Source organism: Camelus ferus, chromosome 9, assembly GCF_009834535.1.
Source record: "Camelus ferus isolate YT-003-E chromosome 9, BCGSAC_Cfer_1.0, whole genome shotgun sequence".
Taxonomy (NCBI): domain Eukaryota; kingdom Metazoa; phylum Chordata; class Mammalia; order Artiodactyla; family Camelidae; genus Camelus; species Camelus ferus.
Window position 1 is genome coordinate 9,824,768 of NC_045704.1, and position 14,452 is coordinate 9,839,219.

The 14,452-nt window shown below is 56.1% G+C and overlaps 1 protein-coding gene across 7 annotated transcripts in view; it reads right to left on the reverse strand.

Annotated features, from left to right (window-relative positions):
* Positions 1 to 6,065, reverse strand: part of LOC106731079 (leukocyte immunoglobulin-like receptor subfamily A member 6) — a 39,206-nt gene extending 33,141 nt beyond the window's left edge. For 2 of the 7 annotated variants that reach the window (XM_032487693.1, XM_032487689.1), the window contains exons 1-6: positions 5,149 to 6,064; positions 4,636 to 4,671; positions 4,163 to 4,447; positions 3,715 to 4,017; positions 3,206 to 3,502; positions 2,685 to 2,987 (exon numbers count right to left, since the gene is read on the reverse strand). In XM_032487693.1, the coding sequence (XP_032343584.1) occupies positions 2,685 to 2,987; positions 3,206 to 3,502; positions 3,715 to 4,017; positions 4,163 to 4,447; positions 4,636 to 4,671; positions 5,149 to 5,692 (1,768 nt within the window). In that variant the 5' untranslated portion in view covers positions 5,693 to 6,064. Of the gene's footprint in view, positions 1 to 69; positions 126 to 346; positions 385 to 466; positions 510 to 853; positions 968 to 2,684; positions 2,988 to 3,205; positions 3,503 to 3,530; positions 4,018 to 4,162; positions 4,448 to 4,635; positions 4,672 to 4,813; positions 4,917 to 5,148 lie in introns of those variants that run through there. The other 5 variants (XM_032487691.1, XM_032487692.1, XM_032487694.1 and 2 more) reach the window with 5 other exon arrangements.
* Positions 6,066 to 14,452: the final 8,387 nt, after the last annotated feature.

Sequence of the window (14,452 nt, forward strand, 5' to 3'; positions counted from 1 at the left end):
GAGTGTCCGTGGGACTAAGTCTGGCAACAAGAAGGTCTCTGGTGGCCTGGACGGGAGCAGGGGTCTCACCTGATGGTCCAGCTGCACCCCCTCCGCAGGCTGTGTGTCGTTCACGGCGGCATCTGCTGGGGCAGAACAGGGGGTGTGACGCTTGCCCGGATTCCCTGAGATCTCTGAGGGCTGGACCCCCGCCCTGCCCCCAGAAGGGCCACTGGGACCCAGGGCTGAGGTGATGTGGGATTTCAGTCCTCACCACCCATCCCTGAACCTTCCCAACCGACCCTCCCCCATTGCCTACAGAAATCTGTGTGCCCACCCCCCAGGGCCGCCCTCCTCTTCTCCTCACAGAGGTTCTGGTCCTGGGCGTCGGCAGCTGGGCTGGAGCTGGGGAGGAGACGGGAGTGTTAGGGGGCCCTGGGGGCTGCGGGTGGGGCGGGACTCTGGGGGTCGTCGGGGCAGGAGTTACCTGCTCTGCAGGCCTCTGTCCTTGGGCTCGGGGTCTGCAGCCCCTGCAGGGAGTTAGAAATCAGCCTCTGCCTGGGCTGGGTCAGGTGGGGCGGTCTCAGCCCCGAGAATGCCACGGTCCCCGCCCTCCGCGTGGGGGTCAAGAGGGAAGAAGGAAACCTTAACTCACACTTCCATGTGTGTTTCAGTGCTTCATGGGATTGAAAAGGATGGAAACCCTTACATTTGTGCAGGCGAGCTGCCGTTAGGTGCTTTCATTTTACGTGTTCACATTTCAGATTCTGCACTATCTTTTTTCTAAGCTGCCCTCACCCACCTCTGGTTCCACTTTGGCTGCTGCCCTAAGCCCGCCTCCTCCTGTGGCCTGGGTCCCCCGTTCCCTACTCACCCGACTTCCTGCGTCTGCTGTGACGGCAATGGATGAGGAGGAAGAGGAGGAGGAGGAGCAGCACGATGAAGGCCGCCGAGACCCAGATCAGAACGTTCAGGTACGATTTGAAACCTGGGGCACCAGGGACGTCATGAATGAGCCAGTGGTGCCATTTAATTGAGTACCTACTGTGTACTGGATGCGTGATGGGATCCATGCATTCATCTCCTCTAACCCTCAGAACAATCATGGAACCCCCCCTCCTTGTTCGATCATCATCGCCCCTACTCAACCCTTTTTGCAGACGAGAAAACTGAGGCATAGAGGGGAAAGTCATGAGCCCCAGGTCACCCAGCCTTGGTGTGGCAGCGCTGGCTGGATCCCAAGACTGTGGGTTCCCTGAACCCCCCTTGTGCTGTCCCCCAGGCAGACACCAGCTTCATTTCTGAGGACTCCTCATCAGTGGGGGGGCCTGGAGAGTCTCATCAGGAGCTGAGGGTCCTTCCTTGTTACCCGCCCCTCCCCCGCTGCAGCAGGGACTGGGGGAGGGCAGGCTGGGGGGGTGGACTCTGCGTCCCTCCCCAGGGTCCGACCCGCCCTATGGGGCCCTGACGCCCCTGGGAAGGTCTGTGCTGAGCTGGGGTCTGCCCTCCTGAGCTCTGGGAAACCCAGGCCGTCATTTCACCTCATGTCACAGCAGCCTGTGAGCACGGTGGGACCAGGGAGCCCACAGACCATGAACCTGAGACTCAGAAGCCACCTGCCCGGTTGCCACGGCAGGAGCAGCAGAGCTGGGACTGGACCCAGGGTCTGACTCCAGCCTGTTCTCCTTCCCCTCGGGCTGAGCTCCCTGAGCTGAAGGGAAAGGGCTGTCCTGCCCCTCCCCTCCCCCCAGTACAGTGTCAGCGTCACCGCTGCAGAGGGGACAGACCCGTCAGGTCACGTCCTGGGGCCTCCCTGTGAGGCCGCCTCTCCCGGGGGATCACAGCCAGAAGTGAGAGCTGAAGGAAATATAAGCCCTGGGCCAGATCTCACCTTTTACACTTGGGGAAACTGAGGCCCAGGCTGGGGAAGGGGGTTTCCAACTCTGTGTCTCCAGAGGTGCCTGAACTGAGGGCAAATTCAGCCCTGCCCCCCAAGTACCCACCACCACCTCCCACGGAGACCCTCACTTACGTGTCTGCGGGCCTGACTCCATGGGAGGGAGGAGCCGGTTCTCAGGGCCTCGTGGGGGTCAGGTCAGGGGTGAGGGACGGGGGCAACTTCTCCCCCAGGCTGGACCCAACATCTCCCTCTCCATGACCCCCACCCTTCATCCACCCGGCCTGAGAGCCCCAGAGACTGTGGTCCCCCCGCATCTCTGCCCGGCTCCCAGCCCCCCACCCTGGGGACACAAGCTGTGCTGAGACTGAGAGCAGGAGTCAGATCAGTGAGGACCTCAAGAGACAGGCCTGGAGTGAGGTGTCCACTCACTGGGCAGAGCCCAGGGACTCTCCAGTGTGCAGTTGTGCCCTTGGGTGGGGCTGGGGGTTCCCAGAGGATCCTGGGTAAAAGGCCTGTCCTTGAGTGAGGGGCTGGAGCTTCCCCAGGGACCCCATCTCTGCTCACACTCTTCTGCTGTACCTGCCCTGGGGCCGCCCCGGCTTCCTCCCTCCTCCCACCTGAGGCCTGGTGACAGGGACGTGGGAAGGGCAGGGTGGGAAGGCCCTGTTCCCCTCCGTCCCTCGGAAGGGCGAATCCCTCTTGGGTTGACCCTCCTTTGGAGCCCCCCTCACTCCCATCCTCGAAAGGGGGTCTCCTTCAGAGCTGACCATCAGCACACAGAGAGGACAAGGCTGGGGCCCCTCACCTGAGACCAGGAGCTCCAGGGGGTAACTGGGGAATGACAGCAGGTAGGGGTCACTGCTGAGTGAGCTGTAGCACCTGTAGGTCCCTCTGTGGGCTGCAGTCACAGGACTCAGGGAGAATTCGGCCTGGTACTGCCCACCTTGGAACTTTGATCTAAGACGCAGAGGGGGATGGGCTGCCCCCTCCTTGGACAGAAGGAAGGTGTCTCTGGAGAGCCTTGACTGACACAGCAGGGTCACACTCTCTCCTAAGGCCACCGTGGGGCCCGGCTGCACCGAGAGGGCGGGGGTGTCATGGAGCTGTCCTAGAGAGAAGAGTGGGGTGAGGGGCTGCCGGCCCACCTGGTTCTGAGCTGAGAGTCAGTAGGGTCTCTCTGAGGACCCTCATCTCCTGCCCATCCCCTGTCTCTCCCTGTCTCTCCCTCCTCGGGGGTCCCACCCCCTGACCCAGCATCACCCCTCGGGCTCCCCCAGCAGGGCCTGTGCAGAGTCTGGGTCCCTCACTGACCCGCTGGCTCCTCACCTGCCACCAGGATGTCCAGGGGGTCGCTGGGGGCCGACCACTTGGAGGAGAGGTTGTGTCTCCCGTAGCATCTGTACCGGCCCCCATCAGAGCGAATCACCAGGCCCCGGGGGAAGTCGGCCTGAGAGAGCCCAGCCTGGGGCTGCCGGCCAGGGCGCTGGGGGAGGTCCTGTTCCCCCTCCTTGAACAAAGCGTATCTTTCGTAGCCGACATCAGAGTGACACTGGAGGGTCAGGTTCTGTCCCAAGGCCACGACAGGGCCCTGCGGGCTCAGGAGGGAGGGCTTCCCAGACACACCTGGGGGAAAGACCAGCCCTGGGTTGTAGGGGCTGGTCCCTCCCATAAACCCTCTCCTCCTATCCCGGCCCCCAGGTCTCACTGTCTCTCACACTCTGTGTCTCTGGTGCAGGAGCCCCCACCCTCTCACGTGGGGCTTCATCTGAGCAGGGACCCCAATAACCAGTCTGGTGCCTCCAAAGGAAATTGGGGCCAGGATGGGACTTCCTCACCTGAGATCAGGAGCTCCAGGGGGTCACTGAGGGATGAGCACACCTGGGGTTTGCTCCTGTAGCAGCCATAGCATCTGAACGTCCACCTGGGGCTGAGGGTCACAGGGCCCACAGGGAACAGGGCCTGGGTCTGCCAGCTGGGCTGTGGCTGTGCGTCCAGGGCCCCGGAGGGCTTGTCTTCCCCTTCCTTAGTCAGGATGAACCTGTCAAATCCCTGCCATGAGCCACACCGGAGGGTCACGTTCCCTCCTGAGGTCACCACGGGGCTCGGCAGGGCTGAGAGGCTGGGTTTGCTGTAGGCTCCTAGAGAGAAGGGGCCGCTTGTTCAGTGGGGCTCACGGCTCCCTCACCTCCCCCAGGGCTGGGCTGTGAGAGGGACACGGCCCTGGGAGCAGCCCCCCTTCCTGAGGGCAGAGCCCGAGGCTGGGACCCCTGAGTGTCCTCTCACCTGTCATCACCAGCTCCAGGGGGTCACTGTCCTGTGACCAGCCAGTGCTGCTGTAATGGTAACAGTGGTATCTCCCTGCGTACCCCTCTGTCACGTGTGGGATGGAGAACTTGGCCTTGTCCCCGGGCTCCAGTGGGGGCTGTCTCCCCCAGGGGCTTTGGCTTCCCTCTTTATCCAGACGGAACTCCCGGGCCCCCAGGGTCCCCTGACACCAGATGGTCACAGGGCTATTCCAGGGGATCACAGAGCCTGGCTCAGCCCAGATGGTGGGTTTGGGGCGGGTCCCTGGAAGGAAATCAAAGGCCTGGGTCACAAGACATTCCCACCCCCATCCCCCACTCTCAGCCCCACAGCTCCCAGCCTCCCCTTCCTTCAGCCCAGAGCTGCTGTTCCCCACCCCCATTGCCTGGGGAGGGGCTGCCCCGTCCCCACAATGAGGAGGGGGGAGCGGGGACACCTGGGCACAGACTCACCTGCCTGCACCTGGGTCCTCACGCCCACACTCAGCCCTGGAAGAGAGGTCCCTGTGAGAGATTCACCCCTGAACCCTGAGCAGAACCTCCCCTCCCCTGAGCGTCCTGAGCCCCGGGGTCTCCTGACAGAGCAGGCCTGGCTCCCAGACCAGGACTGCCCTCCCCTCCTCAATCTCACCAAGACACAGCAGGGCCTTGAGGGTGGGGGTCATGGCGCCTCCTCCCTGTGGTCCAGGCTGTGCAGATGGAGGAGATAAAGTGCCCTCAGCACACAGACCCACAGGGTGTGTCCACTCAGAGGCTGGTCCTCCCCGTCACGGGGCTGTCACGTCAGCAGCCCCACGGGAAGGGGAACTGCCCCTCCCCGGGAGCCAAGCCCTCCTCTCCTCAGGGCTGGGGCGGGCAGCAGGCCTCTGCACATGTTCTGACCACATCTGAAGCCTCGCTTGACCCATCAGCTGCTGCCTTCCTGGCCTGAAGCCCTTTTACATCCAAGCATCAACACATACTTACTGGGAGTTTGCCGTCTGCCTGGAGGGACATCCCCGGACACGACAGATTCAAACCCTGCGCTTGCAGAGCTGACATTGGCAACAAACAGCTGAACGATGACCACCAAACCACACAGATATTCCGTGCATTTGCTTCCTGTCGTGCCAGAGCAGCCACTGCCAGCCAGTGGGTTAAAGCCATCCAGAGTTACTACCTCACAGTTCTGGAGGGCAGAAGTCCAAACTGGAAACCCTTGGATTAAAACCAACTTGTCAGGCTGTGTTCCTCCTGAGGGCTTCGGGGTGGAATCCGTTCCGTCGCCTTTTTCGCTTCCACAGGCTGCCATGTCCCGTGGCTTCTCCCCTGCTGTCTTCAGAGCCAGCCAGATACTCACATCTCTCCAACTTCTGCTTTCAAGTTTCATCTTCTTTTGCCTCCAGTTCCTCTGCCTCCCTCTTTCCCTCATAGGGACCTTTATGGTGACATGGGGACCCCTTAGATAATCCAGGACTGTCTCCCCATCTCTGCCTGTATGAAGACGAATTTGGGAGAATTTTAGAGACATTCAAGGCTCATTTGAAAAGTATAGAATGATGATAATAAAAATATGAGTCACTATCCTTCTCTGCGGAGTCAGGCAGAGCAGGGTGGTGAGGTTTGAAATCACGGTTACTTTATTGCGTCTCCCGGGCTGAGCAAAGGGACAGGAGGTAGCCTGGAAGGCCACGCTGACCAAGAGGACGCCGTGGGCAGGTGCCCATCACCCTCAGCGCGTGTTTCAACACTGACATTCTCACAGGAAGCAGAGCAGCACCTTCCCCACATGTCAGTCTCCGCTGCCGTCCCATAGAAGATGTGTGACTTCTGCTTTTTCAGAAAACAGTTCCTGCCTGTCATGAACCCCGGTTCTGTGCTCCACACTTTGTCCAAATGTGCCAACAAGTGAAGAGAGCCCGATGCTGGGTTTAGAGCTGGACGGTCAGAAGATTCACGATTTACGTTGTGGTCCAGCTTCTGGCACTTGGTGAGAAGTCCGTGGGGATGGACGGGAAGGCACGGTGTTCTGACACCTGCCAACGAGTCTGCCTACTGTTTGTCAGCATTAGCATTTATACTCAGTTATTTTAGAAGAGCTGCAGGTAAAGTAAACTAACAACACGAAAAAGAGGTTACCTACTGCAAGCTCAGCCCCTCTCCCACACGTCAGCGGTTTGTGTCCCTCTCCAGACCCTCCCGGGTCACGGAAGCCTGCTTGGATTAATGACAGTTACTGAGCGCAGGAACGGAGCCCCTGGGCGCCTTCCTTACAGCCTTGGTCACGCTGGTGATGAGAGCGGGGCCCGGGGGGGATGAGGGGGGGACTCCGGGGAGACAGAGAGCAGGACGCACCAGGAGGGAAGGTTTGCCCAAACCGCTTCCCAGTTATTTGGGGCGGATGCCCCTCCAGCCACACCGTCCCTGTTCCTCCTCGCTGGGGACCTGGGCTCCGGACTGGGCTGACTCGGCGGGCCCGGGGTTCTGCACGGTAAAGCTGTTATTTGCCCTTTGTAACTCGGCATCGGTTTGTGGGGAGAACTCGGAGCGCGTGCGCGTAGCATGTTCCTCGTGAAACTTCCACTGAACAATTTCAGCAGCTGCTGAGCCTGCGCGGTGGCCGCCGCCTCCCCGCTCCCAGGAGCGTCCGTTCGCAGGTGAGTCACAGGGTCCGCGACGCGCACCGCCCGGAGCCGTCTGCGAAGCGCGGCCGGTCCTCGCGCTTCTCCCGCCGCGCTCAGCAGCCGCGCGCGGGCTCCGTCTCCCCGGGCCCCCCGAGGGCTCAGGGCGCGCTGGTCCCCGCCGCCCGCACAGCTCTGCTCCTGCGGGGTCTCCCTACTAGGCTCACGTCTTATTTCTCCGTGGGGAGCTCGTGTCAACTCGTCTAGTCCAAGGAGAAGAGCTGTGGGTGGACTCCGGGGACGGACGTGCGCCCACAGCGCCGCCTCGGGAGGGCTGCCGCGCTCACGAGGCTGAGCCCAAGCGCCGCCCACGGACACGGCAGGCCTCGACGCGCTCAGATCTACGTTTCGCAGCGTCCGGAAACGTCTGAGGGGTGCGCTCGCAGGGGTTGGGTTTTGCACGTTTCTCGCTACATTCATTCCGCAGGGTTGCTCTCTTGTCACTGTCGATATTCGAGCGCAGGTGGGGACTCGCTTGCGCCTCTGAAAGCGGTTGGTTCACGTAAATGGCTTTCATAGCAACTACTTAACCGATTTCTTTCCTGCTGAGTGACCCTCGTCCTGGAGTCTCTCGGGCTTCCCGGTCCGCCTCCCCCCGCGACGCCCACTCCCACCGCGCCCGTGTCGGCCCGGCTCCCCGAGGTCCGCGCACGCCCGTTCTCCCGGGGTCCCGGCCTCCAGAGAGCTGGCTCGGCCCGCCTTCCCGCGCTGCTTTCCTCTCAGCGCCCTGTCGGAGCAGGACAACCGCCATGCGTGTGAGGGCAGGGTCCTGCACTGCCAAAGCTCAGTAAAAGCAAAACCAGACAGACTGGCTCTGGTCCATTCTAAATCATAACATCCCACCCCTCCTTCTGGGGGCGGGGGGGGGGGCAACTCCCTTGATCTCCTAACCCATAGAGAACAATGTTAATTTTGTGTAAATGCAAGAATTGTAAAGATATGTGTAATTTGGAGAGCCCATGACACTACAAAATGAGAATCTAAAAGCACACAACAGGCGGAAAACACAGTAGGAATAAATTCTTTCTCCGAGGCCAGGATTTCTGGAAGTTTCCTTAAGAGCTGATGGAACCAGTTGACATCTAGGGCCGGAGGCCCTTTGGTTGTTGCCCGTCTTTCTTTGGCCTTCCAGAGCATTCTTGCGTGTCTCCTCCTGTACCACAGCCACCTCCACTCCAGGCCCCTCTCCTCTGAGCTCTGCGGTCCCCGAGCAGGTGCAGAAAGGTGCAGGGAGCAGCGAGGGCCGTTTCTTTCGCCTCCTCCCTCGGGCAGCGGACGTCACACGCCGGCCGTGGGTTCCTTTGTTAGACAGCTGACGTGAGAAGTACGTCCAGGCTCCACGTGCAGCCAGAGTCCCAGCACTTCTAATAGGTGTGGCCTGAAGTGATCGGGACTGGTGGCCTGATGTAGGAGGTGACTAACCACTGTTCAGCGCTGACCTCCTTAAAAGGGTGAGAGGACCTTCTAACCTCAGAGCTGAAGCTCAGGATGGGCGGGGAGTGAGGAAGCGGGGACTGACGCGGATGTGAAGTTAGTTGTCTTCAGACCCTGGAGGCAAAGAAGCATCGGTTGTGTGCACATTCAACTTATTTTCCAAAGTGGACCTCCTCCAGCACTGTAAGAGATTCACTGTGCATCCTTGGTAATACTTAATTTTGTCAGGCTTATTAATTCTTGCTAATCTTAGTGGGCTTTAAGAATGATTTGTAGTTATAATTTGAGTTTCCAGTCTTTTTGCCCATTTTATCAGTTCATAGGAGTTCTTCACATCTTCTGGGTACCGATTCTTGTTGGTTAAATGCAAATATCTTCTTGCAGGATATGACGTGTCTTTTCCCATTCTCATTGGTACTTTTTGATGAATAAAAATTAACTTTACTGTGTTTAAAAAAAATAGGTGGGGAAACTTACTTGCTCATCTTCTGGTCCCACATGGCTGACAGTCCTCGGACTACACTTGTCTTCACCCAAACACTTAGGTTTCCCATACGCAGAAGGAGAAGCATCAAATTCTCCTGGACTGAGAGGTACAAGGCTCACTGGAAGGAACTCAGTCCGGGTCTCCCTCAGGCTCTCCGGGGCAGCTTGGCGCCCTGTCATGTGGGAGGCTTTGTCTCCGTGCCCCTCTGTATCCTGTGAGTCTGGGCTGTGCTCTGCATTCTCACCCCTGCCTCCCATCTGGCTCAGGTCATTTCTAAACCTAAAGTTCCCTGGTCTACCGATGTGCATGCAGTAAAGAAACAATGATGTCTGTGCAGACACTGGTGGTGGGGCTGCTTGCACTGTTGAGTGTGCAAAGAACCAGATGGGTCTGGGATGGTGACTGGATTCTTGTCTGGATCCTGATGGGACCCCTGGGACAGGTTCATTTATGGCACGGGACGTAGGCATGGAGACTGGGGAAGGGAGATCTTGCAACCCCCATCTCATGAGCCATATCATCATGACAGTCAGGGAAGGGGCTGGCCCTGTGAGGAGGAGACTTTTGAGGGAACTGGGACCTGGACAGAATGACCTGGACTTCTCAAGGTCACAGCCTGAGGGAATGGCTGGCTGAGCCCCCGGCACCAGGCAGGCTCACGGGCAGAGCTGGATTCTTCAGGAACGGACTTCCTCAGAGTCGTGGGGTCAGCAAGATGAGGTCTGATAGAGACGGAGGAGGGTCTGCAGCTGTCCTGTCCTCCTGGTACTTGGTGGGGCTCAGTATCTCCAAGGGCGCAGACCTGTGGCTGTCTCCAGGCCTTGCCCTCGAGCCCAGGGGGACACCCAGCCCCAGTGGTGGCTTTTATCCGAGGAGAAGGGAATCAGGCCCTTGGTGTGTGCAGCCCTTCTCGGTATCAAGGCCCACGTGCTTTGCGATTCTCAGCCTGAACCCCCACGTCTGCCCAGACTTCCCTTTCCCCGAGCCCAGCTGACCAGTGCCTCTGAGAAACAGACGGTCTAGCCCCGTGGGCTCTGCCCTGGGACAGAACCCAGGAAGGGCCCTGCAAGTCCGGGGGCAGTGCAAATGCCCCACATGCTGCTGGGAACCTGGGGTCTGCAGTGGGAGCCACTTTCCTCTGGAAAGCACTTCTCTTTCTACATGAGAAAATAACCACCCTTGTTTCTCCCCCTGAAAAACAGACGGAGAAGGCCAGCAAGAAGCTCTCTGTTGAAACTCAGCCCTACGCAGGCCCTCCGACGCGGCGACTCTGCAGCCCACCTCTCACCGCCTGCCTGGACCCGCACTCATTTTCATATGACGTCGCCCCAGGTAGGAAGGGTGCTGGGCGAGGGGGCAGGGGGACGTTGTCGCACAAGCCCAAACCTTGACAGAGGGCTGTGCTCCGCAGGACGTGCCACAAACCTACGAGAACTGTCGTGGAAGCATGATGTGTGCAAGCGTGCCTTGGATGGGTTTTTAAGTGAAAAGGCAGTAAAAGCGGCCTCTCAATTATTTTTCTTGTTGGGAAAGAAAGCAATGATACATATGCTTGAAAAAAAACTGGGAGCAATAGTAACAGCGCGGATTTGTCTAGCTCTTTTTTCCCCTCTTTTTTGGCTAAATATTGTTTCCTTTACTCACTCTGTTGTCCAGATTCAGACTCAGAGAGTGACCCGACCTCATTCCCAGTCACCTTCCCTCCCCAGACCGTCTGTGTGGGTGGTGGTGTCCATGAGCTCAGACAACACGGTTTTTTACTCAGCAAGCCCTGATAGAATGTGGCATCATATTTGTTGTTCAAACCAGGCATCTTCTATTTGCGGTATTCAGGTTTTGAATAATTTGATTTTAAACTAGCCATTAATCACCAATTCTTTAAAAACATTTTTTTGACTGAAATATAATTGATTTACAATGTTGTATTAATTTCTGGTGTACAGCATAGTGATTCAGTAATATGTATATATATTCTTTTTCAGATTCTTTTCCATTAGAGGTTTTTTGTTTTAATTGAAGTACAGTTGGTTATTGAAATTGACAGATCTCTGGTGCATGGCACAATGTCCCAGTCATGCATATACATACATATATCCGTTTTCACATTCTTCCATTAGAAGTTATTACAAGATACGGAATATAGTTCCCTGTGTTATATGGTAGGACGTTGTTATTTATCTATTTTATCTTCTTTCTTTTTTCTGGCGGGGGAGGTAACTAGGTTTATTTATTTAATTATTATTTTTTTTAATGGAGGTTCTAGGGATTGAACCCAGGACCTCATGCATGCTAAGCACGTGCTCTACCACTGAGCTGTCCCCTCCCCCCATTTGCCTATTTTAGATACAGTAGTGTTTACCTGTCAACCCCAAACTCCTGCTTTACCCCTCCTTCCTCCTAGTCACTAACTCTTTATCAAGAAGCTCCACATTTGGGTAAGAAGTTCTGTTAGTGAGTGCTGGGCCCAGCTTGATAGCATCAGGACGAAGTGCACACTCATCTGAAACAGACATTTTACACTATTTTATATTGTTGTTGAGTTTTTTATAATTCACAGAAATCATTCACTTTGATCTTTTTTTAAAATATGTATTTTTTAATTGAAGTGTAGTCAGTTTACAATGTTGGGTCAGTTTCTGGTGTACAACAGAATGCTGCAGTCACACGTGAACATACATACATTCATTTTCATATTCCTTTTTACCATCAGTTACTACAAGATATTGAATATAGTTCCCTGTGCTACATGTTGGTCATTTTATCTTCTATCATGTTATGAAACAACACACCACTTTTTGGAATCAGTGATTTCCCATTGACAAGACCCTGCTTTGTGTTATCACAACACCATTAAAAGCCGTACAGGGTGTATGTCATTCCTCAGGAAATTAAAACATGCAGAAGTTAGAAAGTCCTGCATGTAAGTGAGTGTGCTGTCATTGGTATGTGTTAGGTTTGTGCGAATGTGAGTATGTGCGCAAGTACGTGTGCATGTGTGTGCATGTGCATTTTGTGCACGTGTGTATACACATACATAGGTGTGTGTGTGTGTGTGTGTGTGTGTGTAGCAGGTCGTGAGCCAGTGCAGTTCAGCAGAAGAAATCAAATGTCTTTCTCTAGCATTGATCTGATCTCACTCAGGAGCTGCCCCAGCTTAATGATAAGCCACACACTCTCTCTATCTTTTTCCCTCTCCCTCTCCTTCTCTCTCAGTGTTTAATACTTAGTCCCTCCCAATCATTATAAACATACTCTATAGCATTTGTTTTTTTGAAGCACTGTCAATCACACCGTGTCAGTTTCTGGTGCACAGCACAATGTCCCAGTCATGCATATATATATGTACATATATTCACTTTCATATTTTTTTCATTAAAGGTTATTATAAGATATTGAACATAGTTCCCTGTGCTGTATAGCAGAAACTTTTTAAAATCTATTTTTATATATAGTGGCTAACATTGTAAATCTCAGACTCCCTTATTTATCCCTCCCCACCCCTTTCCCTGGTAACCATAAGGTTGCTTACTATGTCTGTGAGTCTTTCTGTTTTGTAGATGAGTTCATTATAGCATTTATTCAGTCTGTGTTCCTCTCTCCGCGATCCATCCCAGGATGGTGTCCAGGAGGGCGGGACCAACTGTCCAATGTCACTGTTGGCCCTGCTGGCTCTGGGTCTGAGCTGACTGGGTCTGCGGGGTTTGCTCTCCCCGTTGCTGGAGGCCTCGCTGAAGTCTGTGCCCAGGGGTCAGGGTCCATTCTCTCTCTGCTCCCTGAGGGGCCCTTTAGGTCATCCCAGTGTCCACTTTGTCCAGGGGGTTCAGTGGGCATGTCTGAGCATCTGCTTCTGACCCATCTGGTCCAGGTGGGTCTCTCCTCCCAGCACGACTGACCCCCCTGGTGTTTACCCACCTGGACACACCTCAGGGGAACTGGGGGGCTCCAAGTGCAAGGCAGACCCTGCCTGGCCACACAGCACCACCAGGGGCGCTAAATGTAGCTGGTCCTCCAGGTGACCTTGGCGACCACAGAGCAGGAGGGGACGTCCTTCCACGCAGGAAAGCCCCTGCACCCCAGGGCCCTGAGTCTTGGCTTCCATATCTGGCAAGCCAGAGGGTCGAGAAGAAATTAGTCCTGACGTCCGGTTTTCTGATCTCTCCTTGGCCCTCCTCCCCTTCCCACCAATCCCGAGAAGGAAAGGTTTTTCTTTTCTGTTTGTTTTAATTTCCTCTAAGCCCGGTCTGCCCCCACTGTGGCCTCACCGCCTGGACGCGCAGGAATCCTCCGCAGCGGAGCAGACGCTGGACCTGGTCGGCTGCCTGTGCTCTGCGGGTAGAATATTTAGGAATCCTCTGTAGGAGTGCCAGCTCTCCACACTTCCCTTGCTAAGTGCCCACCTGTCCGCCTGTCTACCTGGGTCAGAGTCAGAAAAGCCAGATTTGAGGGGAAATGCACCATTCTAACTGTGATGGTTGATTTCTGTGTCGACCTGCCTGGGCTAAGGGACACCCTGAGAACTGGTGAAACACTACTTCTGAAAGAAAAATAAAGAGAGGAAGGCAAGGAGGGAGAAAGGGAGGGAAAGAGAGAGAGAAAGAGAGAAAGAAAGGAAAGGAAAGGAAGGAAAGGAAAGGAAAGGAAAGGGAAAGGGAAAGGAAAGGAAAGAAAGAGAGGAAGGGAGGAAGGAAAGAGACAGAAAGTAGTAAGAACGAGACGCTGGCGCCCCCTAGCTGTTCTCAGGGTAATACTCTGTTTTAATTTGACTGGGGACCTCAGGTTGACCCCATAAGGGGGAGGGGTCACCTGCACGTCCGACCCACGGCAGGCTTGGAGCCCTCGGGCGGGGGGTCCCGGAGACCCCACATCCTTGGTGGCACAGCTGGTCCCGCTCGGGGGACGTGGTCGTACAACTTCCACGTGTTTCTCTGTTGAGACAGTAAGGGGCGGCCTGGTTTAGAAGCCCTGTAATATCGGCAACAACGCTATTAATCACGTGCGCAATTGCGGACGGACCTAAATCTGTGTGAACTGACGCGAGGAAATAAGACAGCGACCTGGGAAGTAAGCAAGCTGCCTGGTAGACCTACCGCCAGACCGTCGGTCTGTGAGAGCTCCCAGGCTTCCTAGCTCTGTTTTAAACGAAGTTTCCCTTTGTTACTTTTCACACCAGCATAGGCATGTAGGACACGCGCTGCAGCATCCCCCTAACGGAAGCCTGAAACATGGCTAACACGAGGGGTACAGCAGGCTCTACTCCACAGAGCCATCCTGGGACCAGGCGCCACACCCAGCGTACGGTTCCAAGGTCGCCCGGGGCATCCGTAGCCACCAGCAGAAGGGAAGAGCAGGGAGTGTCTTGTGTGGGACGTCCGGATGCTCCATGCGTCCTGCTCACACGCCACCAGCTAAACTTCATCCCCAGACACACCTAACTGCAAGGGAGGATGGAGAGAGCACCTCGTCTCGCTGGGAGCCCAGAAAGGGAGGACACGGGGGTGGTGAGCAGTCACCGTCCTGTCGCACGGGGACCACCTGCCATTTTGGGCACCTGGGGCTCACAGCGGTGGGGGTGCCATTCCCAGTCTCCACTTATGCAGAGGCTCTAGGCACGCAGACATTAGTCAGACTCTCATTCATCATCTCACAAACTGGTGGGACAAGGAGACGTTCCTGCAAGGAGATACTTGGA